Source organism: Homalodisca vitripennis, chromosome X (assembly GCF_021130785.1).
Source record: "Homalodisca vitripennis isolate AUS2020 chromosome X, UT_GWSS_2.1, whole genome shotgun sequence".
Classification (NCBI taxonomy): Eukaryota; Metazoa; Arthropoda; class Insecta; order Hemiptera; family Cicadellidae; genus Homalodisca; species Homalodisca vitripennis.
In genome coordinates, this window is record NC_060215.1 from 83,311,169 (window position 1) to 83,338,970 (window position 27,802).

The 27,802-nt window shown below is 31.3% G+C and overlaps 1 protein-coding gene and 1 long non-coding RNA gene across 3 annotated transcripts in view; one reads left to right on the plus strand and one right to left on the minus strand.

Annotated features, from left to right (window-relative positions):
* LOC124369277 (diacylglycerol lipase-alpha) overlaps positions 1-27,802 on the minus strand; it is a 231,325-nt gene that overhangs the window by 3,981 nt on the left and 199,542 nt on the right. The window contains exons 14-15 of one of the 2 annotated variants that reach the window (XM_046827194.1): positions 13,158-13,290; positions 7,409-7,518 (exon numbers count right to left, since the gene is read on the minus strand). In XM_046827194.1, the coding sequence (XP_046683150.1) occupies positions 7,409-7,518; positions 13,158-13,290 (243 nt within the window). The remainder of the gene's footprint in view (positions 1-7,408; positions 7,519-13,157; positions 13,291-27,802) is intronic. The other variant, XM_046827193.1, reaches the window with a different exon arrangement.
* Positions 6,915-26,682, plus strand: LOC124369278. The gene is made up of 3 exons (XR_006923063.1): positions 6,915-7,052; positions 10,429-10,539; positions 25,264-26,682. It is a non-coding gene; the product is annotated as an uncharacterized LOC124369278 (long non-coding RNA).

Below are 27,802 nucleotides of genomic sequence, written 5' to 3' on the forward strand. Positions count from 1 at the left end.
CAACGGTTTCAGTGAAAGGTTGTGATCATTGCTTTTAAAATATAATATATTTAACCTTCAGCTTATGATTAGAATATTTACGTGATAAACTTAGTTTAATAAGAGAATGCCATAATGTTGCTGTTAGTAAAATAAAAGAATCAAATTTGCTGTGCGATCTTGGAAAAAATCAAACAAAAAAAGAAAAACAATATGCTTGATCATTGAATTTGCATTAATTTGTTTATTATAATCATAAAGGATTGTGCCATAGTTCATTTTGTGGCTACATTTCATAATTTTGCTTTAATGAACTGTCATAGAGATGCAAAATTTTGTCTCAGTACCGTAGGAAACAAGCAATGAAACGCTTTTTGTGCAAGGGATATATTCAGAAGTATTCCTATCTGCACCAAATGTATCAGTTAGAAATAGCCTTATTTGATTTTTATTGATACAGTAAATAGAGAAAATATATAACTTTCTATAATTGTTTCTAACATGAAATCTTTTATTATTGTTTCTTCTGATGAATAAACACTTCACAGCAGATTTTATTCAGATCTATGATTTATGATAGGTGCAGAGAGCTTGGACCTCACAGTGTTATGATATTTATTGTTATCAGATTATTCTAACATTCAAATTGAGTTTATGCTTAGGTTAAAGAGCTAATTATAATTCAGTATGAATGTTTATATATTACGGAATATCTGCATCACACATATGACTAATACTTGCTCACTCTAGGTTATTATAACCAAAATTTTTGTTTAAATATAAATATATTTTACTAAAATATCAAATATGTATATTAAGATTTTGTTTTGTTGTAGAAACAGTTCAGAATAAAAGTCTGATTCCGACAGAGTTTACAATAATCTCTATTTAATTACTTTTATTTTAATAACAGATTTCAGTTTAATAATTTTATTTTCTGAGGAAAATTTAACTTTGGAGATATTTTGTGAATGACTGAATAATGTAGGACAAAAACAAATTGATTTGTGATATTATACATTCAATGAATTATTCAAAACCAATCCTATCGGTTACTATATTAACTGAGAATAATACAACAATATTGCTTGAAATTAAATTTGTAAATTAAAACATTTTTCTTTGATCTCCATATATTTCAATACCTCTGTAATAATCATACACAACACAACTCTGAATTTGGTTTTTATTTGAATAATAATACAAAAACAACATTTAACACTTTTACAGAACACAGATGCAGTACAGCTGGTTCCACAGGACACCACACAATAACAACATTTAGTACATTTACGTGCACACATTTCCGAGTCATAGATTTTCTTAGCTTTTCTCGTTTAGGAGAAAGCTACAACTATATGATTTAGTATCTTCTGTTGAAAATTGTTATGAAGTAACTGCAAGACTTGAAATCCATATCACATCAAAGTACAATTTAGTTAGAAATCTCATCCACCAGGCAAAATGCCAAAAAATAACAGAGTTTGATAGAGAAATTCTGGAAGTGGGATATTGAGGCCAAAATCCAATAAACCAACATCTTCTGTTCCACTCCAGAGAAACAATATTCTTACAGGAACCTAATTTGTTAAGGTTGTCAATGACGAGAGGTACAAATTTCAACAAATTTATTTCGCTACAAACTAATAAACTTGTAGTTTGTCTAGATAAAATCTTGATAGTGAGTTTAAGCTCTATTAAACACCTAGCACACAGTGGAATGAAACACAAAATAAGACACTCTAAGAAGAAGCAGGTATTACAAAGAAGCTAAGAGGTACACAGTGATGTCAGTTGGAAACTGAGAGCAACAGCACAAAAAGCTATTGGTGTGTAACAAGTGTATAAGACCTAAACTATAAGCCAGTTGGTTACTATTCGAGTTAAAATTAAAATTCTGTCTCCATTTTTTCTTAAACGTTTTATGTATTTCTGTTTAGTCTCATTTTACAATATACTAATGTAATATCTGATAAATGATATAGTATGGATCAAAGCAAATGTACTAATATCGTTATCAAATAAAATAAATCCAAAACTACTGTATTAAAATAAATATTTATAAGTTAGTTTAAGCTGCACTCATAACACTCACAGCGGTAAAGTATAGTGAACCATGTGATTGAACTGAACAGTGCATGAATGCAAGTGTCCTGTCTGGTTGTGCTTATCTGAATGTATATGTAATCAAATGGAGAACGGTAGAAACACTTTCACATAGCCTAATACAGTGCAGTGGCTAGTTTTCTCTGTTTTGTTTAAATTATAATTCCTTGATGATTCACTGTGGTTTCTCAACTGTCAGAACGTAAAATAGGAAAAGAAATCAGCAGATTCTATATTATAATTTATTTACATTTGTTGTTACATTCGTCTTATTTACTAAAGAAATTTTTACGTAGTTGGTGGATGTGATATTTATGGTGTGTAAGTGTTTTGAGAAAAACATTTTTGTAATTAGTTATTGTATAGAATGGTGTGAGAAAAACCTTTGGATGATTTTTTAGTTGAAATTTTTATTAACATAGAATATTGTGATGATGATACCGATAGCGATGAAAACGGTTGGACAGATAAAGGCTGTGTCGGTTAGCTGTGGCGTGTGACATGGCATAGATGTACCATGAGTGTGATGTTGCTCTGTGTATATCAGAATGCTTTTGAGCCTTTCTTATTGCAGAGGGTTTCATATGTGTACACTTTATTGAACTATCAATTGGCTTCCTGTCTTATATACAATGTCATATAATGTATACAATAGGTTATTCAATTTTATTTATACATTTTAAAAAGTCAATGCAACAATTTTGTTAATTTGTTAAAAGTGTGATACAATAGTACATATCATTGATCATGATATGTACTATTATCATTGATATCATTGATTATAGAGGTTGATTTTTTCTTGCTGTTGACAAGTTTATTTTTATGTGAAATTTAATTTTAACAATAGGAATGTTTATTAGTACTGTATATCACTCACAAAAATCTATAAATTTATGAAAGATAAACTTGCAAGTCAGTAGATGGTTTAGTGTTTATTCTATTTTGGCAAACAATTCTAGAAGAATTGACAAAAACAGTTCAATTCATAAGAACTTACAAAGTTGAAAATATTTTGTATTTAATCTTGTTTTAAGGGTGATCCAAAAAGGTTAATGGGAGGGGGGAGGTGTCAGCATCTAAAACAATTGTAATAATAAAAACCGGAATCAATTCATTGTGATTTCTCCAGCAAAAAACATGAAAATAATAAAAAAATTAATTGAACTATTATTGGTCTATTGAACAGTTCTTGTGTTAACAGAAAATTTACAAAAAAATCAATCAGTGTTGACTGATTCTAATACATTGCTGCCATAAAATACACATGGAAGCTAAAAACTTCAATACTGCAATTTAGAAAATTTTCAAAAAAAATCTATTAGTATTGACTGATTGTAATAAATTGCTGCCATAAAATACACATAGAAGCTAAAAGTTCAATATTGCATTCTTCAAATAAGCACTTGTTAAACTTTTTGTAGGAAAACGTAACTTTGTACTTTGAAATGAAAAAAAAAAATATTTTTTTTTGTGAAACTGTGAACACCAATTTATTTTATTATTGTACTAAGTCAAATACACCATTAAAACATTTAAAAAATAACCTTTCAAAAATTAAGTCAGATATACATTTATTTTACAGTTCTTTGTATTGAACTCAGTCTTGCAGAGGGGTGGGCTCGAATGTTTGGAGCAAATGGATGTATGCTGCTCACCAGTGTTTTGAGTAAAACAGAGCAATTCCTCTGTCTCACCCATCAGTGTATGGAAAAACTCTGAGCTAATTTTGATGATCCTATCAAACTTGATCTTATTATCATCAATACATTTTATATTGATTCAAAACTAGCGTATTTAGAAATTTATAACTATTTCCATTAAATTTAGGAGGAGGGAGACATGATGACTTAAGGCGAGTAAACACGTGTACGTGTCAGCTCCAAAGCGTTTTGCAGTTTATACTTAATTTAAGAGTGATCAGTTGGTTATTGTGATATCACTGACTTATTTTATTTTATAGTGACTGGTTTGCGTTGTGAGAACGAGATTATTCGTTTATATTAGAATACAACTTAGAAGCAAAGTTTCATGTTCTGGTCCCTGCTATTCCTCGGATCCGGTTCTAGAAGCAATCCTTACGCGCTGTCCATTGATAAGAAGGACAAGTCCAGTGATCTATACCGTCCAGTTCCAACTCAACAGCGACAATGCCAATTGATAGGAGTTTCATTGAGAGCTATGTTAACAAAAACTTGCCTAGTGAAAAGGTGTTTGATCATGTATGTAGTTGTGAAGCTGAGTGAAATAATAAATACAGTGGTTGGTGCATGTCACTCTCACTGCCATAAATCATGAAATTAAGCAGCTGTGCGAAGAGGTGACTGATCTGAGGGAGGAGGTAGCGAACAGAACGGACGAACTGAAGCAATATCAGCAGAGAAATAATACTAGAGTCTTTGGCATCAAGGAAGCACAGGGTAAGAGCACTGACAGCGAGGTGGTGAAGCTCTGCCCAAAAAACCTGGGCATCAACCTGCAGCAGATGTCTTTCCCATCGTGTCAGCAAGCAGCTGGGAGCAGCAATGGATGGATGACTATGACATCGGCCCATCATTATCCATTTCAAAATCTAATGCAAAAAAGAAATTGAAGAACCAAGGGATCACCATCCTCGAGGACTTAACGTGTTGTCATTTGGAGGTTTACCAGAGGGTTGAGTTAGAAACAATTAGAACAGAGCTGGGTGTTGTGGGTTGATGGAGCGGGGCTTCTTTAGTCCTTTAGTTTGGCGACTATGCTGTCGGATTTGCCGGCAACAACAAATCAGTGTACCTCCAATAGCTTGTAGGTTGTAATGTTCGTGTAATATATAGGCTATATACAAGGTATTTCAGAACTCTTGTTGGATATTTTAGGAGATCATTCCCATGGTTTAGTAATTCATTTTTAACTATAGTTTGGTTTCAAGATTTTTGATATTCTGTCTGTATGTAACCAAATTGTTATGGAACATTAATAGTCTATAAAAAAATGTTTAATCAAAATTTTACATAATTCTATTTTCAGATAGCGGTAATTTGAAACTTTGGAATTAAAATAACTCAAATCACAAGAGTTATACAAATATTTTGAAAGAATAACTTTATTTAGCAAATTTTATTAAAAATCCAATGAAGTATTATGTGTATTGAGTGAAAAATAACCGATATATCACAACTTTATTAAAGATAGTGTGTATGATCCGTAGTTACTCGAACTGGTTGTTGGCACAGCAATTAAAATTATTCAGGTAATAAGACATTTATTAACCATCGAATTTAGGCTAGAGATAGTATTCACATTGTGAAAGTAATGAAAGTTTGTATATAACTTACTTGAGCGTATTTATTAACAGATAAAATATTTTTAATTCATCATTGTCTATTATTAGATACTGTGCCCTTTCTTGGTGTTGCCTTATGATTAAATTACCTTAACAGCTAATAGTATATACATTCACCAGCATTATTACATTAGTAGTACAGAGCGAATAAACTAACCCAAAACTGCGAAAACAACATAACAATACAGTATTGTTAGTAAAACAGTGTTAGAGAAGGTTACAAATAGTTCCAATAATTCTGTAAGATAGCAGCATAAGTCAGAAATACTTGTGATCAAAAACGACTAAATCATTGTCAATGAAGAAATCGATAAATTGTTTCTTATAGTATTCCTAGACAGCATCCCTAGGCATAATATTATTCAATAAACAAGAGCAACAGTAGTTTTAATAGATATTTTCATTAGCAGTTCCAAAAGTAGACATTTAATGGCAGCACGAAGCATAGAGCACTGAAAAAGCAAATGATAAGAAGTGATTGACCTTTAGCACCAGACTCCCAGTCAAGGCAACTGCTCAGGAAAGGGTTAAATTTTTATGTGTTGTTTAGTCAACAGTTTTTGTTATTATCTCTTTGTGTGCCAATCATCTTCGAGAAAGACAGACAAACAATTCTACTGATAAGTAACATTGGAAACTACTAGAGTTACAGTTACTGTATTTTGGTTTACTATATTTAGTGAGGTATTATCATACAACCTTCTGAGTGTCAGGGTCCTCCTGGGGAATTAAAAGTAATTCATGGTTGTCTATTCAACATTTTAACATTGTACATTGACTAGAAAAATACTCAAACTCGGGTTGAACTGTACTCACTTTAAGAAACTAACTACTAGATAAGAACAAAGGGAAAATTGTGCACACTTTAAAGAAAACTATCTAAAAGACAATTTTAACTATGTAACTTAGATGATGTAAGTCAAATATGAATAAGAGGTAATCTAGTTATGTTAAAAAATGGCATTGAAATTACTTTATCACATGTATTATTTATATATAACCCTTTAATAAAGCTTAAAAATAACAAATGGAATATGTCAACAATATATTGTATACAATGTGATTAAAACAAGGTTCAACCTCAATATGAATTGCGTGTGAAGTGTTGTTTGCACATGCACGTCTCTGAAGCATAGCAATCCTTTTCTTTTAAAAACATTTTTAATTATTAAAACTGCTTTTGAGAATCAAAATGTTATAATACGGATATTTTTAACTGATTAATATAAATTAACAGAAGAGTTTCCTTAATACAATACAAATACAAACTTAACCCTTTTAGTACTATATGAAACAAATCACAACTTATGGAATCGTATGGCCTGGAATATAGCACTGAAAAACTGCATGTGTTTTATAGGAGTTTCAATATATACTATTATCGTTATCATTTTATATACTGTATTTTAAAATTGTATATAATATTAGGTTTAAAAAAAGACTTGTACATCACTGCAGGCAGCATAAAACTGATAACCGATCTTATCAGCAGTTCTGATGATGGCAGTAAACTGAAAACTGGTTCTATATTACTTAGTGTTATGGCTTGATGAAACCCCATCAGTAATTTCCTGATATGTATTTCTAAACAATATAGTTTACCAAGTGATCTGAATTAAAAATACTGTCTATGAACAAAATGAAGGTTTGTAACAATTGATATATTGTTTTGAGTATCATTGTCCATTTAGAATTATTTGATAAATAAAAAATGTATGTATTAAGGCTCTTCTTCCCTTTCAACACTTTAAAATTTAACTACATTAGGAAAAATCTCCATATATTTTAATAGAATTAAAACTTATTTTACGTTGTACTACAATTATACAGGGTATAATCAACCAGTCATAAAAACTTTGAAAACTCTACAAAGCATTCTAGAACACCAAATGGGGAGGATTCAGTGATTGAATGTTTGAGTACTGAACAGGACGTAGCGAGTTGCAGACTGATATGTTACCAAGCAGTAGAAGAGTGCAAGTAGAGTAGATACAAAGTTACCTTGTGTCTTCCATATCTACGCTTGGAAGATTTATACAACTGACTGGATTTACTGATGGAGGATCAAACCGACCAGGTTTATGATCATTCTCTTGAAAGTGCTCTAATACCTGCCCAGAAAACGAGAAAAAAATAAAAGTAAAGAAATTTTAGCCAATTCAAATGAAAATAAAATAATAATGTAGTAAAACTGCAATAAAGTAAAATTAAAATTAATTTTGCCACAATATCAGTTACAAACTAAGAATATGCTACTTACAATAAAACCAATACAAAATGAAAATATTTAAGTTGTTTGTGCACTATTTTATACAGTTTAGTCTTGACAAAAGGAAATTTAAAATTCAAATTAAAGGATTAAAAGTATATTATTAGGTTTCTTTTTAGAGGCACATGTTCATATACTATTTATGTCAATATTAAATGCGATAATAGTAGTTTTTATGAATGTCCCTCAAACAATGTGTAATTATTCTAGTTTTCTGTTATCATAACAGTTACAGTGTATTTTGATATCATTGTTTGTTATCATACAAAATTACATGCTAATAACTGGGTACAGAACATCCTAAGTTAAAATATCCTTGTACAAAATTGTTGCTTGAAATATAAAACACTCAGGTAAGTAATATCTTACTATATTTTCAAGATCAAAAAATCTAACTTATGAATATCCTTTTTTGGGTTTTTGGGTTCTATTCTTTAGTCAAAATGCAAAACTTAGAATAGTGGGGAAATAAAATGCTTTCATTCAGAATTTCGTCAAAATTAAATTACTAATACTACTTTTAGTATTTTTTAATCAAAATAACCTATAACCCCACAAATACGACTATTTGTGAGTTAACATTTTTGGATTTTGAAAATTGGCTCACATAACAAATTTTAAATTTTTAGTAATGATTGACAAGTTTTTAGAAAGGTTGGATATTTTAACTTGGGATTTAGGGCCAGTTGGTGACTATCATCCTTTATATTGGTAAAAATTAAATTTATAAGTGGTCTTTTAGTAAAAAAAAAAAAACATATGGAAACATTGTGAACTAATATTAATTTATAAAGCTTTTGTTGTAAATATATATATGTAATAAATATTGGTGAATTTTAAATGCAACTATAGAGTCAAATTAAAAGTACTTACAGCTAATATTAATATTCAGTTTGCCATATCTGCTGTTACAGGGGAGATGTAACACGGTACTTACGAGTTCCTAAATTCGCCCAATACCAACACAGTTTGCTTACAAATTAACTTGCCATTTATTTTGGTTTATAAGTGGTACATACAAAACTGTATGGCCTAGCAACAACTGAAAAGTAATTATAAATTACTGAATTCGTTTCCTTACAGTGTATAATATTATAACTTAAATCTAGAAATGTGTGATAGTTTTCTATCAATGTATCTTTGATAGGTGATACAATTCTGCAACTAATATATATATATATATATATATATATATATATATATATATATATATATATATATATATTTATTTATTTATTTATTTATGGGGGTGTTTGTATATAATTTTCTTTTGAATTACTTGTTTAAGGAATAAAATATATCCAGGACAACTGTGTTATTTCCTGGATTAACTTTTATTCCTCAAGACAGAAAAGGAAGGTACTAACTCTTTATATGTACACTCTTAGAAAATATTGTTTAAAACCAAAAAAGCACATGCAGTATTAGCTTTTTATATAAGCTCATATAAGTAAATGTACTCCACAAATTCTGTATGCATTATTGTTAGAGGACTCTTAATGTTTCTAAATCTTTTTAATTCTGTAAATACGTTACAAGTATTGTAACCACTGTTATCACATGTTCTTTAATTTTTTATGATTGGCTGTATTAAAATTAACTGTTGCAACTTAATAATTAATATAAACACAATGTTTATTAGGTTATTGGGTGGAAGCTTGATTTCTTGGCAGTAGGCTGTCCCATAGAAAATGTTGAGAGATAAAAATGTTATCTACATTTTTCAAAAATATTATGAACAAATTTTACTTTTATTAAAATAATAAATACTTTTGAGAAATTAAAAATAATTTTTTTAAATAAATGGTTAGTTTAACAGTATTTTTGTACTTAGATAAAGCGAAAATCATTCATAAAAAGAAATTTCAAAATGCTGTTTATAGTTATATTTTGAATGAGTTAACAAAAATGTTCACACAGTAATTTTACTACTCATTAACCTGAAAATAGAAATTGGAGCCATTGTGTTTACTCAGTAATTAACTAATTTGTTTCATGAGAAATATTTGTATTTAAAATCACGTATGATAAATGAATTTTTAAAACATGGTTTCTATTAACTTCTAAGAGTATTAAATAAAACAAGACATTTTATTTAATAAATTCATAATTAAAAACATAATAATAGACAGATAGTACTCTGATTAGGGGCGAGATCTTTGATTAGCTAACCATTGACAAACTGCAACTATCAAGTTTGTAAAAATGTTGTGATAATTTTTTTAGTCAAGCTGTCAATAGAATTATACAACTGAAAACTATATAGAAATATTTAACAGGATCTACTTTCAATAAATTTAACCTCATTAGTCAATGTCTTCTTCTCTGAAAAATAAAACACGATAAGTGGATAATAAATATTTATTTAATAAAACAGAATCAATAAGAAACTGTTATTTACATTTCTGAAACACCAGATTTCATTTGTTTATTTTGTATACAAATTTATAAAGTTTTGTTTATATGTTTGTATAATAGTGGCATGACTATACAATATTAATGCTTCATATTATCTCCAGATAAAACACAGCAAAAACATGCTTAAGAAACTTACACCCCAAAATTTAAATTTTAAAGGAATAACAAGCCACTTTGAGTTTAAAAAAGCTCCCCTGAAAATTCAGGTTTCTTAGGGTTAACTGAGGATTTTTGAATCTTCAAATGGAATTTCCCATTTATTATGCATTTATTTGTGATTGTATGTTAAATACACTGTAATTGATATTTGCCATCCATTAATAAATATGAGCAGGTTTTTAGGACAATTTTGCTGGGGCTCCGCCACACTTGTACGGAGGCAGGTAGCGGGTCATGATGTGGCCCGGCCAAATATCTTTTCCGGGATCTGCCAAAGCTGCGAATGGTCTGTATATAAGGGCATATGACTCATCATCATTGGGATTGTCTAAACATAGGAATTATTTTTCTCTGTATAGATGAGTTTTTCTGTGATATCAGCTTTAACTTTTTTGAAGTTAACAGTAGTGTTCTGTAAGTTCAAAAAAATCAAGACCTACACATTATGATTAATGAAAGATTGCAGTTATTGGGTAGGTAATGTTAAATCAATAGAGTCATATCTAATAGAATGAAATAAGCACCTAAACAATTTGCTGTGGCATAATACAAAGAATAACCGATTTAATACAATGCTTGTTGCTGTATAAAATGTGATACACAATATTTGTGATGTTAAATGTCTTTTATAATTATTTAATAATGGAGAATTGTAAGTAGTAAGCAGCAAGAAACGGTAGTTTTGTTTCTTTACTATAAACTATGATATCAGTTTTTAAATAACTATGTCTATTTCAGGACCTTCAATCATTAATTATATTTCTGTTATTGAAAAGAACAAAAGCCTCTCAAACACCACCACAGTTGAGCTTACGCTGAACCGATATGTTGTAGCACACTGTGTGGGAATGAGAGATGTGAAGAACTTAGGAAATAATCTATAATATTGTTTGTTGTGTGCTATTTGGAGGCTATTGTTTGAGGCCATTTACTATGTACCAAATTTGCTATGATAAAAAAATGGTTTTAGTATAAAACATTGTCTTATTCTTCGTTCATTGAATATTAACTAACCAATTTCACCAAATTAACTAAGAAAAAATGTTTTTGGATTCTGGCTAACTTTGTAATTTATTTTCTCACTGAAGTTATTTGTTTTTGGTAGATTTTAAGATTTATTTAATTCAGATTAGCAAAATTGCACTGTATTTGTAAGGTAATGATATCACTAATAAATATTGTGTTGTTTGTAACAGGTTTATTTACACTTAAAGGACATTCTCTCCTGTTATACTGAGGAAGAACATTGTGTGACCTGTTTTAATTGCTCTACTATATCACCAGAGTTGCACACTTATTTCGTAAATAATGATCAATAAAATATAACTGAATTAACCTTTTTATTTTAATGCAGAGTGTTCATAAAAATGCTTCAAGAATTGTTTGGATTAATGCAGTTATAGAGAAAGTGTTTATGTCAAGGAATAACTTAAAACATTTCATTTTCCATCTGTCTGCTTGTATGTGTTTTAAAATATGAACTATATATATCAGTTATGTCATGTTTGGTATAAATCTTATTTATAGCAGTGATGCTTTAATATTTCACTTTTAAAACACGTATTTTGTGCCTAAATAATAACAGCCGATTTTTCTATAAAATAACACTGTTGTAACTGATAAACTATAACCTGTGATAATAACCAAGCAAACTCATCAAAATGTGCTTAAACTACTATTTACTTTCACTTGAAACAAGATTATTATTTACATTTTGTATTTTTAAAACATGGCAAGTAATCACACTAATAAAATTATTTACAAACTCAGAATTGGCTGATTTGCATTGAATGTTTGGACTTTAAAATACAATAAATATGAGGCTAAGCTACTGTACCAGGAATAGTTTTCAAATTGAGTATTGCTTGTTTGTTCATTAGCTCAGAGAGACAGGAAATTTACCTCAGAAGTTTAATAAATCAGGTTGATTATGATCGGTAAGAAACCATGAGTTTGAGGAGCTTGTGTTAGGAGAAATAAATATATATTCTGAAAAGGTACTAGAGAGCTACTTTAATGCAACAATCAAAAATGTACTGCATGAACATTATACCTTATCAGGTTCAGTGAGTTCAAGCTCTTTTAGCGCATGATCATCCCTGAAATGTTCATTATGTCAATGAACAGTAAATAATTTGTGCTGCAACATTACTGCACATTTATACTCGAAAATATGCAGCTCCAAGTTTTATGACCAATGTTTTGTTTGCCGATGAGACCACATTCTCAAGAATGGCCATCAACAATATCATCTATGTGTTTATTCGGCCCATTGAAAACTGTCGTAAAGTGGCTAAAAATCTATACAAATGTCAGTTGTGTTTATATGTAAGGGCTGATATTCTGGCTAACTACTTGAATTTTTCTTATCTGCAACTCTTATGTGGCAGTTCAACTCACAACAAGAGAGTTGGTTTTGTGTGTCAACTCTCAGTTGATGGTGCACCTGATCATTTTGATTTATGAGTTCAAGGCCTGATTGTAACAATATCACAAGAAAATAAATGTTCCAGGAGTTCTAGTATTATGGTCCCCAAAGTTACCCAACCTCAATTCTTTGGTTTATTTAAAGGGCCATCTAAAGATCACTGTGTACAGCATTACTGTACGTAAAGTGGAAGAGATATACGTAAGCATGTGTGGGTATCAATGAGAATATCCTGAATGCATGCACTCATAATGAGAGCCACAACTTTGAACAGTTTCTCTATTTTAGTTTGCAATGTTTTTCAAATTATATTATTAGTTTTTAATAAAACTGATTACATTTTTATAAGATTTGATATTGTAACTACATAAAAACAGTAAATAACTAATCTCTTACTTATAATATGCATTAGATTTATTTACAAAACGTTTTAAGATTAGAATATTGTTATTATTTTGTTGGGACAGTACAATTACCTTGTATAGAGCATCCAGAACCTTGTCAGGCATGTGATCTTGGATCATAACAGGTGAGATCAGGACTTCATCGAAATCTGTGTTATTTGCCCACAGTGCCTGGTAAACTGGATCATGCTTGTTGAGAACTTGCCTAGAACAACACACAGTATGCGACATAAGTTCACTGGGCCAATTATGTGATCCAATTTGTCCATCCACAATGTACAACACTCATCTTTGTAAACATATAGTGTGTGCTAAACAATTACGAATTTAGAGAAAAAACAATTATTGAAATTTTTTGCCTGTAAAATATTTAAAATATTGAAATGTTCCAATATTTAATTGCAACTGCTTATAATAGTTTTCATTTAACTTAAGCTGAGATAATAATATTTTTTGATTATATAGAGATTCCTGAACACTTTATGGAAACTCCCATGGTGAAATATTATATGAAATACACATGGCATTTATGACGATGACACATGATTTATGTGCAGTACAGACCTGTAAACTAAATACATTTTTGTAACTTTACAAACAAGTATAATTGACACAGTGTATATTAATTGTAGCATAATATTTTATTCATATCACTCACTATTTCTCAAACATAAAGAACACATAAAAAGTACAAGGTATAAAGAGTTCACTTTGTAAAACTTATATTGTTTACAATACAAGGAGATACCTGAAATGTCCCAGAGAGGTGCAGAACTGGGCAGAGTTAGCCTAGTATACATTTCTCCTCTTAAACTAAGTCACAAAAATTGCTCTGAGCTCAGTCAGTGTTGACTGGGTAGGTTGTATCTGGTCACAGCATAGATGCCAATTTCATAAGAAGTGATGATGTCCGAGCCCCACCAAAATCGTGATTGGTGGAGCTCAGTCCTCCAATATTTTCCTAGTGAACATTTGCATAAATGTGGTCAAAATTCAAGTTGATACTTCTTTACAGCCTCATTATCAACACCATAGTTAAAGTTTAAATATCTGAGCAAGTGGATTCAAGCTTACTCTCTTTTAAACTGGTTTTAACTGTCAAAAGTATTTTACTGTTTTATTTTCCTCTGTTATAGTAGTTCTAAACATATTCAAACATACATCTAATTAATCGTTATAGTTATGCATCAGTATTTTGTGTTCAAGTTATTCTATAAAAAAGTATCATGGCACAAAATTTGTCCGAGGCACTTAGTAATTGATTGCCAATGTTGATGCAATGTTTTTGTCGATAAAAAACTGGCAGACATAATAAATTGCTCTGAGGTTAGTCAGTACTGCCAATGGCCATGTCTGGGTAAATTGTGTCTATTTGTGCAGTAATTGTCGATTTCATGAGTAGTGGTAGGGCCTGAGCACTACCAAAGTGATGGTGTTCAGAGTCTACTGATTCAGCTTTACATTGATTATAAGGCTCTCTTCGGTTTCAAAACTCAGCTTGAGCTGATGATAACACAACTTCAGTATTAATTTTATTGAGACATTCGATTTCGAGGCATTTTACCTATGTATGCTGACGAAATCTGGGATGAGACAATCATTACTTTAAACACAAAGCCTTATCTCATCTTGGCTCACTTTTTGTGAATGTCATGTTGGAAGCTTTAAGGGATGGTATTGCCTATCAACAATATCTTATCAGTGATGAAGTTGACCCACGTATTGAAACTCTCTGTGTTGTTTTTAAGGTGAAGAAACAGATACTGGGACTGTGTGTTGTATACAGGTTTCCAGCCTTTAGGCACATCTCTCTTTCAGCATTGTTCCATTCCCTCTTTGTAAACCTGGTGGCTTAGGTGAAATCTGTCATCTATTTAGTTGACATCAACATTTCAAGAATTTCCTACTGAACAAAGTATCTACACTGACTCTTAAAAGAATAAAATGCAATTCAGCTGATAAATGAGACAACAAGAGTCACTGCAACCTCAGCCACCTTGTTAAGCTACATCACAGTGGACAGGTCAACCGAGGTCAAGAGGTGGTGTCATTGACACTACAAGTATTGTATACAATAGAGTGGTGAATATTAGGGACCTAGCTTGTATTCTGCAATATTTTATGCACAGAAGAGAGGAATAAATATAAAATATCCATCTCACATTTTGATGTTGATGCTGCTGTTGTCAGGTTTGCTGTTGATGATTGGGCATAAGTGGAACAGATGTAGGAAAAGATCAAATGGATAATTTTGTCATGGCAGAAATAAAAAAAAAAGTTTTTGATGAGTTTATTCCATTGGTTTGCAAGAGTTACAGGAAATAGAGCTCCATAGGAAAACAAATTAATAAATGAAAAAAATAAAATAAAAATCATACTAGGCAAAAAGTATTTGGAATCAAGGGACTGTAAATACTGGGATGGTTAAACGAAAATCAGACTAGACAGAACTTTAATATGGAAAACAGAAAAATTATTTTATTGTTAAGCTTGTTTAAAATAATAATTCAAAAAGCTATGGGATTGTTTAAAACATGTTTAAATGGACACGAAAGAGAACCAAAGCATTCCTTTACATCTAAATATTGATGATCTAAACAAGTACTTTGTCGAAATGGGGATTTATTGAAAAGAAAGAATAAACGTAATAGATCATTTAAAAGAAAGTAGAATAAATGCAAGGGAGAGTTAATTCATTTTTTCCCTTCTCTTTCAGAAGAAAATGAGCAATGAATAAAATTAAAAGCAGCCCAGTTGGCAGTGATGTCCTTTCTATCGTGATGCTCAAAGCTATGAGTCTGTATTTTAATCCATACACATGCATATGTGCACATGTATCTTTGAAAGGATTTAATACAGCTTTAACACATCTGATAAATAAGTAATTATAAATTGAAGAAATTCCAAAAAAAACATGGAAAATTGTTCACCTTCTACCAAAAGTAAATGCTCTTAAAAGTGTCCATTAGTTAAGACCTTGATTTTACCTACAATTTCTAAAGATTTATAATAGTATAAGCTAGTATTGCAACAAATTATTTCTTTTATGAATGATGAAGAACTTATTTCAAACCACCAGTCTGGATTCGAAAAGAATTACAGCACCTGAACAGCCCTAATAAATTTATTTAGTGATATCTTGGATGGAAAAGGCAAAGGAACAGCTTATGTTGGATTATTCACAAACCTCTGACTCAACTCTAACTCTCATAACCAACCAGTCATGAGCTTTTTTTATTGTCCGAGATGAAATTTTACAGTTTTCACATGAAATCAGTCAAGTGAGTAACATTATACTTGGATGACAAAACGCAGGTAATGAAGGTGAGAAGTGACACTTCTACTTCCTCTCATCAGGCGAAGAGGTGTGCCTCAGGGAAGTTGCCTGGGACCTGTGCTATATAATCTGTTCACATCTGACTTCCCCAATTGTGTGCACAGTCCACTAGTATACAGATGATTGCCAACTGCATCTGTCCTTTTCATGAACCTTCCTTGACCATGAAGGCTGTTTCCTAATTAATGCTGACCTTGAATCCATTTTAAAAGATGGTCAGCTGGAAACGGTCAGTGTAGTACGTGCTTCTTATAGCAACTTTGAACAAACCCTACGAGAGCAAGGAGTGAGTGTCATACTTGATGTCGAGAGACTGATGGTCTGTAATGCAATCAAGACTCTTAGTATCATATTGAATGGTGAGCTCTTGTTCACCAACCATGTCATGCCACCAGTGAGCCATTGACAGGCTGAGGGGTTTGTACAGATTCTGAAGCTAGTTACCGGATCCTGTCAAGCTCAATCTCATACTGTATTTGGTTCTGTCTGTATTTCCCCACTGTTATCCCGCTTATGGAACGGACCTGCATTGTGTTTTTGTGGACTTCAGGCAAGCTTTTGACAAGGTGAATAGACAGAGGATGGAAGTTTGTCTTAAACACTTAGGAGTACCACAGAAAATCATAAAGCTCGTAATGCTAACACTGGAAGGATCCATAGCCATGGTTAGAGTCAATAATGAGTTAACGGAACCATTTGACGTAAAAACAGGTGTCAGGCAGGGCGATTCCTTATCAGCATTAATCTTCATTCTGGTTCTGGAAGCGGCATTGAGAAAGGTGGATTGTGTAGGTGATATCACATATAGAATGAGTCAGTTATCAGCATATGCTGATGATATTGTTGTAGCTGCAAGAAGTCAGAGAGCTATGTTGGAGAAGCTGGAAGATATTGAAAGAGCGGTGAGCAAAGTTGGATTGACTATTAACTGGGAAAAAACTAAGTACCTGAAAATAACAAGAATGGGACAAAGAGGAGTGGATCTGGAGGTAAATGGCAATGAGGTAGAAAACGTAGTAAATTTTAAATACCTTGGATCAACTCTAACTGCAAACAACAGCGTGACTGAAGAAATTAACACAAGGATAGCTGCGGGAGGCCGATGTTACTTTGCATTTAAGAAACTTTTCAGCTCCAACATTCTTCATAAAGAGGCCAAACTGAGAATTTATAAAACTGTAATCAGGCCTGTTGTAGTTTATGGTTGCGAAGCGTGGACACTCACCAAACAGGACATAAATAGATTGAGAATATTTGAAAGAAAGATTTTAAGAAGAATTTACGGTCCTGAATTAAGACAAGGAACATGGAGGAGGCGAAAAAATCAGGACCTGCTTGATTTTTTGAGCGGTGAGGATATTGTACGCTTCATTAAGGCCCAAAGAATTAGGTGGCTCGGACATCTGACGAGAATGAACGACAACAGAGTCATGAAGAAGGTTGCTGAGTGGACTCCTGCTAATACAAGGCCCAAGGGAAGACCTCGGATGAGATGGAGAGACGATGTGGTTGCTGACCTAAGAAAGATTGGAGCAAGAAATTGGAGAGAGGTCGTCGAGGACAGACCCCAATGGAGACTACTGATTCACCAGGCCAAGACCCATGGAGGGTTGTAGCGCCGAGGGAGTAAGTAAGTAAGAGAGTAAGAGTATCCCGCTTATGGCTATGAAGCTGCTAAAAATGTTAATGACCTTCTGAGGATCACATCAGCTTATCTAATCGTAGTTTCACAAATAATTTGTTAAACGTTTTTTGGACAAGTAATTCGATTTAGTTGCATGTTTGTTTCCACAATTTAGTTTGATGTAGTTTTAAATTATTTATTGACATTGAGTTATTTTGTAAATCAGTGGATACTGAAATCTTGATATAAAAGGCATATTTATTAAAATTATAACACTTATGTAAGAATCCATTTTTTTCTGGGAATGAAATGAAAGTCTCTTTTTTGGCTTAAATAACCTAAAGTTGACAAAAAGAATACAGACAATCGTGTCAGCCACTACATAAGCATATGTTGAGTAGCCAACAGATCAATGAAAAGTTTAAAATAGCTGAGAATTGTGTGTCAGTTTATGAGAGAACACACCTAGCATGTGGGTCAATTTGATTGAAATGATTATCATGAGATATTTGAGTGAAAACGTGTTTTACCATAAATAAATGATTGGTTACATAATGTTATGCATTTGGTAATTGATGTGTGCATTACATTGCTCTTTAGTTGCTTAGTGTATTCAAAAATAAAGGGTATTTGTCAGTTTAGATATTCCATAGTTTCTTAAATGTGATTGTCAGATGACATGCATCATTTATGTGTTTATTGATTAGATAAACTTGGTAAAATATAGAAGTGAGTGACACACAGTTATCTTTAAGCTTATCTTACCACACCTATTCTGAGATATTGTTACTGTAGATATTATGCAAGCACTAAAAATATAATTAGTTTCCAATAGCTTAGAAAACTTAAACCTTATAATTGCAGCATCTGATAGGAAAAACGCTGTGCATATTTCAGTACTACAAAATTGTAAAATAGTAGTAGTAGTAATAGTAGTAGTAATAGTAGTACTAAAATACTAGTTTTTTTATAGTACCAATTGTATGAATTCTTATATATTTTCAAAGGAACTAAAATCTAATACGGTCAGTGAAATGATGAGGACAGAACACTAAACCTGCATACTTACAATTACATCTATGGTACCGTTATAGCTCCATCACCTTTATGTTACCTATGATAGAGCTCAGTTTTCAAGAAGAATGTATTTAAAAGTTACTTTCAAAAGCATAAGTTTATTAGACCCATCCAATCAGAGTCCAAATAAAAAAAAAAAAAAAAAAAAAAAAAACATAAAAACAAAATTGCTTCCAAAAGAATTTTGATGTTGCCTCTATGCATAATGAAGGCTTATAGAATATTAGTGATTGATACTATTTGTGAGTGAAATAAGTATATTGTGCCTTCTTTATCTCAACTTTTATATCAAAGAAAAAACAAAAAGAGTGGGGGAAGTGACACCCACTCAGAAGGTCATTTTTGATATGTCTCTTTATGACAGCACTTTTGCCACTTTTTCTGTGGATTTATTTTTTACACATAGTCTTTGAGTACTTTGTTTAAGATCAAATTTCAAAATTCAATGATTATAAACACACACCTTTGTCAGAAAAAACTCACAGAAATAAAAGCAATGTGAGATGACACAATGATTTCTCCAGCCATGCTTATTATACAAGAAAAGAAATTTCTGTTTAGTGAACCTCAGTTTCATTACAGTTAACGATTACAGACACTTTTGACTCCACATTGTATTAGAATTCACCTAACCATTAGGTTTTCTAAATAGTTGCTATATATAAATGTTTGGACCAATATATGAAAATACTGATTGATTATTATACTCATGTTATAGTATATGTAGTACAGAAGCTGATCCTAGAGGGATTTGTTTTGTCAAACCTATACAAAAAATTAAAAGATTCACCCAATTTAAATTAAGATAAATTATTTAAACATTTATTTTCATAGCCTGAAGCACAGCGTAAGCTATATAAAGTTTATTCATCCAACTAGAAATGCAGCAGAATGAAAATGAAATCCACACAAAGCCACTCTATAACCAATGCAAAATAAATTCTTTGCTATTACTGCAAGATTTTGCAGAGCATAAACACATTGATTAGAAAGTAAAATTTCAGTACCATTTTTGAGAACTCTATACATGTGTAATTTGAATAGAGAAATTTAAAGAATAATTAAAACCCTAGAAACGATAAGGAAGTATAGCACACACAAAATAGTTCATAGGCACAACTCCATGATGTTTCACTCATTATTGTACATTACAGATAAATAGCATCCTAAGTTCCCAAAAATTTCAATAAGAGTAGTCAACATTAGAATAAACAATTTAAAATAAACAGATTTATAAATAATATATTTCTGCTCTAAGGTTTAGAGTACAATAGTGAAATTAAACTTCATACTCTTAATTTTGTATTTTGTATCAACAGTTTATTGCTTTGAAGTTTATCTCACAAAAAATTAAACTTCTTTGTAAAAATGCAATTTACTACGTAATTTTATTCTAGAAAATCTTCTGGAGATTAAAGTTCTAATAACCTTATCTCCATTGCTTTCGGACCTTATGAAGAGGCATAAAGTAAGAGCCATCAGTTTATATTTAAATACAAAGCATGTACAGAAAACAAGTGCTGTTTTAAAACAAAAGTATTTGTTTCACCATTGTTCAGCGGATGACCAGTTTATCTAATTCTTCCACTAGAAACAATCTGCCAGTGAAGACAAAACCCAGCTTGTGATAACCAAATACGCAGTCACAATATTTTGCTAAAAAATTCTGTAAACTTGTAAAAGTCCATCTGAAAAATTTACATTGTGAACCATCTGTTCTCTTAAATTTCTCATCCAATCCCCAAACCAAGTCTTCATTCACAACAGGAGGCTTCCCGCTGTTTATTTTGTAATGGACATTTGTCTGTCACATATTGAACTGTCTAACCCAGTAGAAAAGTCCTGCTAGTGACAAAACTCAGTGGGAACACAGTTTGTGATAACCAAAATGGTCAGTCAATATCATGCAAAACACTTCTGAAAACAGTTGCTATTGATAAGAGGGAGATAATGTGTTTTGCTTCATTTTCATGGGTGACAAAACATGGTTACAGTACACCAACAAAGAACCGAATTAACAGTCAATGCAGAGGCACCATACAAAAAGTATGAGCAAGTTCCGTACTCAAGTTGAAGAATAATGGCTACTGTTTTTTGGGATGAAAGACATTATTTTATTTCATGGAATGTGGATTTACAGTTGAAATGTATTATGAAATGCTTACCTAATTGAGACTTGCGATGTTTCTAGGTGTCAAACGAGATAACTGACTCATTACAGTTACATTACTTTATTCTCACCCCAAACTGTTCTTCATTAAAGACAAAACCGATGACACAGGAAACTACTGTTTGTAGTAGTTCTCCTTCATGAATACATGTGTTCTTAAACTGCGTTGACACTAGCAACAAACTGCGCAATGTTTTATGTTTGATGATAAAAAGTGCTAGTTTAACCCTTTCCGGGCCAGGCGGCAATATATTGCCGCCATAGATCCCGCCTGAAAAGTGCCAGGCGGCAAAATCTTGCTGTCAGTGACATATGCGAAAAGCGCCAGGCGGCAATATATAGTCTCCTTGATATTCGTCGTTTTCTTAAATAAATAGGACGTCAAATGATTAAAGTTTTATGTTTTTTTATTCCCTGGTATATTTGTAGATAATTAATATGAATATAATTTTTATTTTGGAGGTCTATGTATTTTTATTTTGTAATTGTCACGTGACATTATCAGCTGACTCGATCTTTTATTGTTAATTCTTTATGCTTTAGTGTAATCGTATTATTGTATGCTGTATTCTTCTTAATTATTTTATTTTGTGGTTGTAAATATTAGTAGTGTTAAATGTTACGTGCTTAGCTATTGTGTGTAGTAGTTACAATGACTGACAATTTGCGATCTCACGGGAGTGAAATTGTAAATAGCACATTTGTAAATAGAAAAAGTGTAAATAAATATCAAATAAAATTGTGTAAATAATTCTTGGTAAATAGTGTTTTTTAACTATATTGAAACTGTTTATGGATCCTACAATCATCTGTTTACCGGTACATCCATAATGTGAATATTTATTTTAAGTTTCTTGCAATGTAAGAGTCACTAGCACTTGAGAGTTGCTTCAACACTTATAAAATGTTGCGAAGTACAGTTATGCGTATTTATACAAAATGTGTCATAAAAAATTTATTTATGAGAGAAATAACACAAATTTTGTATGGTTGTTCCTTTCTAATGTACAATATAATAAAATAGCTTCCCACGGTAAAATTATTTTTCCTTTTTTAGTTATTTGCAAATTTATGTAATCTATTAAAACATTATTTTTTTAAATTTTAAATTACTTAAAACTACATCTAAATACTTTTTTGTTGATAGTATATATCTATACAAGTAATTTGGTGCAACTTTTAGGTCATTCTCTAATTTTTATGAAAAATTATAAATTTTAATCCAAGAGACTGCAAAATCGCCAATTTTAGCCTGGCACTTTTGACTAGTCACAAGGGGATATGAGATGTGAAAAAAATTTTGAAACATCTCATGTTTGGTCCTGGCCCTGAAAGGGTTAAACGGGAGCAAGAACTCTCCCAAATGGTGTCACAACCAGTACCAGACTGGTTATACTGAGAATTGGAGAGCAGTGTTGGACAGTAAAACTGTCTAGTGTAAACAGATCCGTACCAAGAGCGGTGCTGCGACTAGTGTCAGACAGTCTTTTGTAAGAACTGGAGAGCAGTGTGAGATTAAAATCTCAATTACAACTACTGCCAAAGAGGAAAATTGCTTATTCTTGTTCACATTACATGACAGTAGTTACGCAAGTTCTCTCGCAACTTTACATCGCTACCTTAGCTACGAAGATTCAAGATGCTCATTTATGAAATTTTTAACCACCTTCCATACAGTTCTGGCTTGGTATCTGGTTACTACTTCTTCTCCTTAAATTATAAATTGGGAGAAACTCAAGACTGTCGTGTTTAGTTCACAGTTGGTACACTTTTATGCAAAGAGTTTAAAGAACTGATGCAGCAGTTGGTGAAGTATACATGGAAAAGTAAAATAGGAATGTAGCAAAATAGTCATGTCAATAAAAACTTTACTTACAAGCTTATTTCAAAAGTACCATTTGGTAATTTTTAATGTGTTGTTACTCTCTGTGCTAAGCCAAGCGCACACTGCAAGGCTCTGTTGTTATTTCATTAAACCACTGTTACTGTTTAATTTTTATTACACCATTAACTTGTAAATAAATCTTTACATAGTCCTGTATGATTCTAGGAGCAAGATTTATAATTGTCTGACCCATTGCTAGTTTCTCTTCCACTATGTTAACTCAGAGTTAAGTTGTCAACATCACCAATCACGTCACTAAGAACTGGGATATCACTACTCTAGTTAAAATAATCATCATCACCATTAATTTCAATGAAAATCTAAAAGATGTAAATCATACCTAGTAATGTTTTAAACTCCACAACATAACCTAAATATAACAGGTTAAATATGACATACAAAGTACAATAGAATTCTCTTAATACCATAAGGTGTAGTTGAAAATATTACAACTACAGATCAACACTTACCAGCTCATGTAGGTAAAGAAGCGTAAGTAGGTCTAAGTCATTTGTCCTGCAGTGGCATTGAGCCTAATGATTCAATTTAAATCTTATGAGAGTTAAGTTTAGATTGTACACACTTCAATACAATCAAAATACACAAACTTACTTAACTCATGTTTTATATCCGTCCATGCTTTTATACTGGCTTAAACCAAGGTCTACTTACTGTGTTTGGTTTTTATATAAGATGGATGTAGCTACTTAATTCCTACAATGAGTGCTGTACACATCCTTTCCTTCTTGTGATTGAATAATTAGAAGATAATTACAAGTAAAGTATTTTCATAGTAAGCCATTAAGGTTTTAGTAAAAATATTATAGTCCTGTAGAGTATTAGGCAACCTAATAAAGCCTAATAGTAAGTAAAAACTGTTATAAGTATATTTAAAGAAGTTTTGACTTCATAAATTTCAGGATTTAAACTATGCGGAAAATTAAATTTTTAGTCTAACAATTCATAAGATCTGTTGAGTAGGGTGTAGTAAAACAACGTAGGTGAGGAGCAGTGGGGGTTGGATAAAATTTAATTTAAATATAACAATAAATATTCTGGACTGCCTTTCAAAATTCAGGCCCAAAAAAGCCTTTGAATAGCCAAATTTGCTTAGAAGTTTCTAGATATTAAATTTTCTACTATAAATTGATGAAAAATTAAAAAGATTCCTCTGTACACATTTTAAGCCAAAAAACTAATGCAATTGCTGCTGTTGGTAATAAGTGTACATTCGTTTTTGACTTTTGATTATTATAGGTAAACATTTTCAGAAGAAATAGTTTATGACATTTGATGTTTTTCGGTACTTACTGTACATATATTAACACATTCAAGCATTTTAGCAGCGGCTGATGAGAGATTAAAACTACCTACCTACAGATTTTCAAAGGTGTTTGACAAGCTCCCACATCATCTCGTTTAGAGGAAACTTTCAGAGCTTATATTTTCTCCTGATCTTATTCGCTGGATAAAATCCTACCTTTTGGAGAGAACATTTTGTGGCATTCATTTGGAAGTTTCTGCCAGTTCAGAAGAGCCTCAAGGCTTCAATTTGGCTCTCATTTTTTGGTTATTAATGACACAACATCTATCTAGAACTGTGTGACATAGAGCTTTATACTGCTGATATTAAGATCATGAGATGTTATTAAGAGTAAAGGTATTATAATGATCACTCGAGTGACAGATCATTTAGCTCTGCAATCAGCCACTGATTATGGTGAGCTCAAACTAACATACATATGCCCTTGAACCTCAGCAAAAAAATGGCTGGAAGAGCCAGTTGCTGAGCGCTCTGAGGTGTTGGACTTTGGGTTTGAGTTAGAGATAGCACAGATTGAAATCCAGTCTTTGACTGTTATACTTTTATCACTACAGTCGACCTTGTACTGTACAGACTCTCCTACTTATTCTGAGTGGTATGTTCCTCGCACAGGCCAGTGGTCCATGAGGACGGACAAAATAAGGCTAAAATAGGGATCGGCCTCTCCTTTGAAAAAAAATCAACCACATGCCCCTCAACCTCAGCAAATAAGTGGTAGATAATATTATTTGTAAAACTAATCATTTGTTATTTTTTTATAGGATTCAGGGCATCAGGATCAAGAGAAGAGATATCATAGAGAGTGTTCTCATAGATTCCAACCTAATGTGTGACATGTATGCAGTTTTTTCTCAGTCTTGTATTTTAGTTAAGGACATTGCCTTTTATATTTCATATTGACAATAATAATTACTTATCTTTGTGTTTACTTTTATGATGAGCCTACAATTTGAAATTATGTTTGTAACAATTTTACACATGATTGAAACATTGAGCAAGTGCTATCGCTGGGCTTGAACATGTAAAATTTGATTTAATTGACCTAAGAGAATGTTATTAGTTTATAATCAAAACAAAAGGAAATAGTGAGTTAGGATTTAAATTTATACTGCTAAGAATTGGAAAATCGTATCATCTATACCATTGTTTTTAAATCACTGATCAAATGCAGATTATTTAAATAACAAAATGACTGTAATATTTACCCATCCAATACTTTGTCAGTTATGAATGTTTACCAGTACATAGACATCTTGAGAGTATATTGACGTATCCTCTGGCCATTTGAAAAATACCAAACCTTCTCAGGAATCTTTCAGTTAAAAAACAATATCATAACTAACTCCAGGTCACACAAAAATGTCTTAGGTTCTTCCCACCCTTTCTCCTTAATATGAAATGAACATTCAGGGTTGACATGCAACATGCAATCCAGCTAATGTCACTCAAACACTGATTTTTGCATGCTTAACAACCTACCTCCATTTTTTCTCATATCGCTGTCTGTATTATGGACAAATAAAAAGTTACTGATGTTTACAATTATTATTGAAAACTTTAACATTTTAACTACAAGATAACAAGAATATTAAGTTATCTTTTGTAACTAAATCATTAGTGGGGCCGATCAAGAAATATGAAAACAATGATTATAAAACAATTTTTAATTTATAGTGTTATATACTATTTTAATATAAACACTGTTCTGTATTTGTATCATATGCACATATTATGAATAGATATGCATTGAATTGAATTAAAACTTTAAATTATGGTGGTGATGAAAAGCAGGGAAATCATTTATCCTATTAGGTATGTTTAGCTCCATTGACAGAGTGTTCAAATTACATATCACTCTATAGAAGTATTTTTCTATTCATTTTATTTTTTTAATGTACTTCATGAAATAGTTTTAATAAAAAATTAATGCTTTTCATACGTTATCTCTCAGCCAACATAAAGTGAACTTTTTTAGCGTTTTAATATCCTACCTGATAAGTCAACAGGACATTAAATACAAAGTACACTATTTAAAATGTGTGAATACGGATATCACACATAAGATAAGTTGTGTAGGTCATGTTGAAGGCCACACTGACCGTTTCCTTAAAGATGATAATTTGAGAGTTTCCATAGTTTAATCTTTCATTTACCTTTCTAAATATCAAATATGTACTGTACTGAGGGGAAAATCACAAATATTTAAAGCCATTTTCCACATGACAATAAGTCATTAGTTTTTTTAAACTTCTTTATCAAGCTTCAAAAACAAAACCAATTTAAAATTAATAAATCTTCTTACATTTTTATATTTTAGAAACCTCTGCAAAGTCAAAGTCTCTTTATCAGTCCTTGATGGAAAACATTTCAGATCATAGAGAATTATCCCATACTAAAAACAATGAAAATTTACTTTATGAAAAAAATTAAAAATACATAAAATACCATACAATAAAATCACATCATTAATTTTGGCCCTAGAATCTATAAACTGTTGTTGCCTACAATTCAATAATACAGAATAAACTTAAAATTGTGTGCATTGTAAAATGTAAAGTTTAAACTTAAACACAATTTTTAATATACTGAAAATAGAAACAGTACAATGCAAAATGACAAATAAGGTAGAGCTATGACGCAGAGTGTAATACAAGCGACTCGTTTATCTGATTGTGATTATTATTATAACTGAAATCGTGTTGGGATAGTAAGGTAAAAGTGATGAAGTTGGTATGATCATTTTTGCAAAGAAAAGGAGCAAAGTATTTTGTATCTTATTTATTTTATTCTGTTTAGATTTACCTACATTTAAAAGGGGAACAACACTGTGTAAGATACAGAGTATTTTTTTTTAAATACAATAGGAGCAAATTTTGCTCTAAATGACTGATTTTCCAGTCTTTATAATCAATTACAGAAACACAGTATTTACCATGTCAGACTAACTAGAATATTGGATACACCAAGGTCAGATAAGTGAGACTGAGATAAGTGAGATTAGTAACATGGGTACTTATTCCATTGGACTACCCTACTTTAAGGGGCTATTTAATAAGATCCAAGTAACAGTGATATTTTCTGAATTTGTTGAAAATATGATAATTGTTTTAAATATTATATTACTAAGATTATTTTTTATTTATATTTTTTATTTCTCTTAAGTAAATTTATAAACGATCTACTGAATTGCAAATTAATTCTTTTACAAGATACTTTTTTAACCCTTTAAGGAGTATGGACATCATATGACGTCTTATTTTGATAGGCTAAAATTAATGGATGGAATCCAAAAAAATTCCA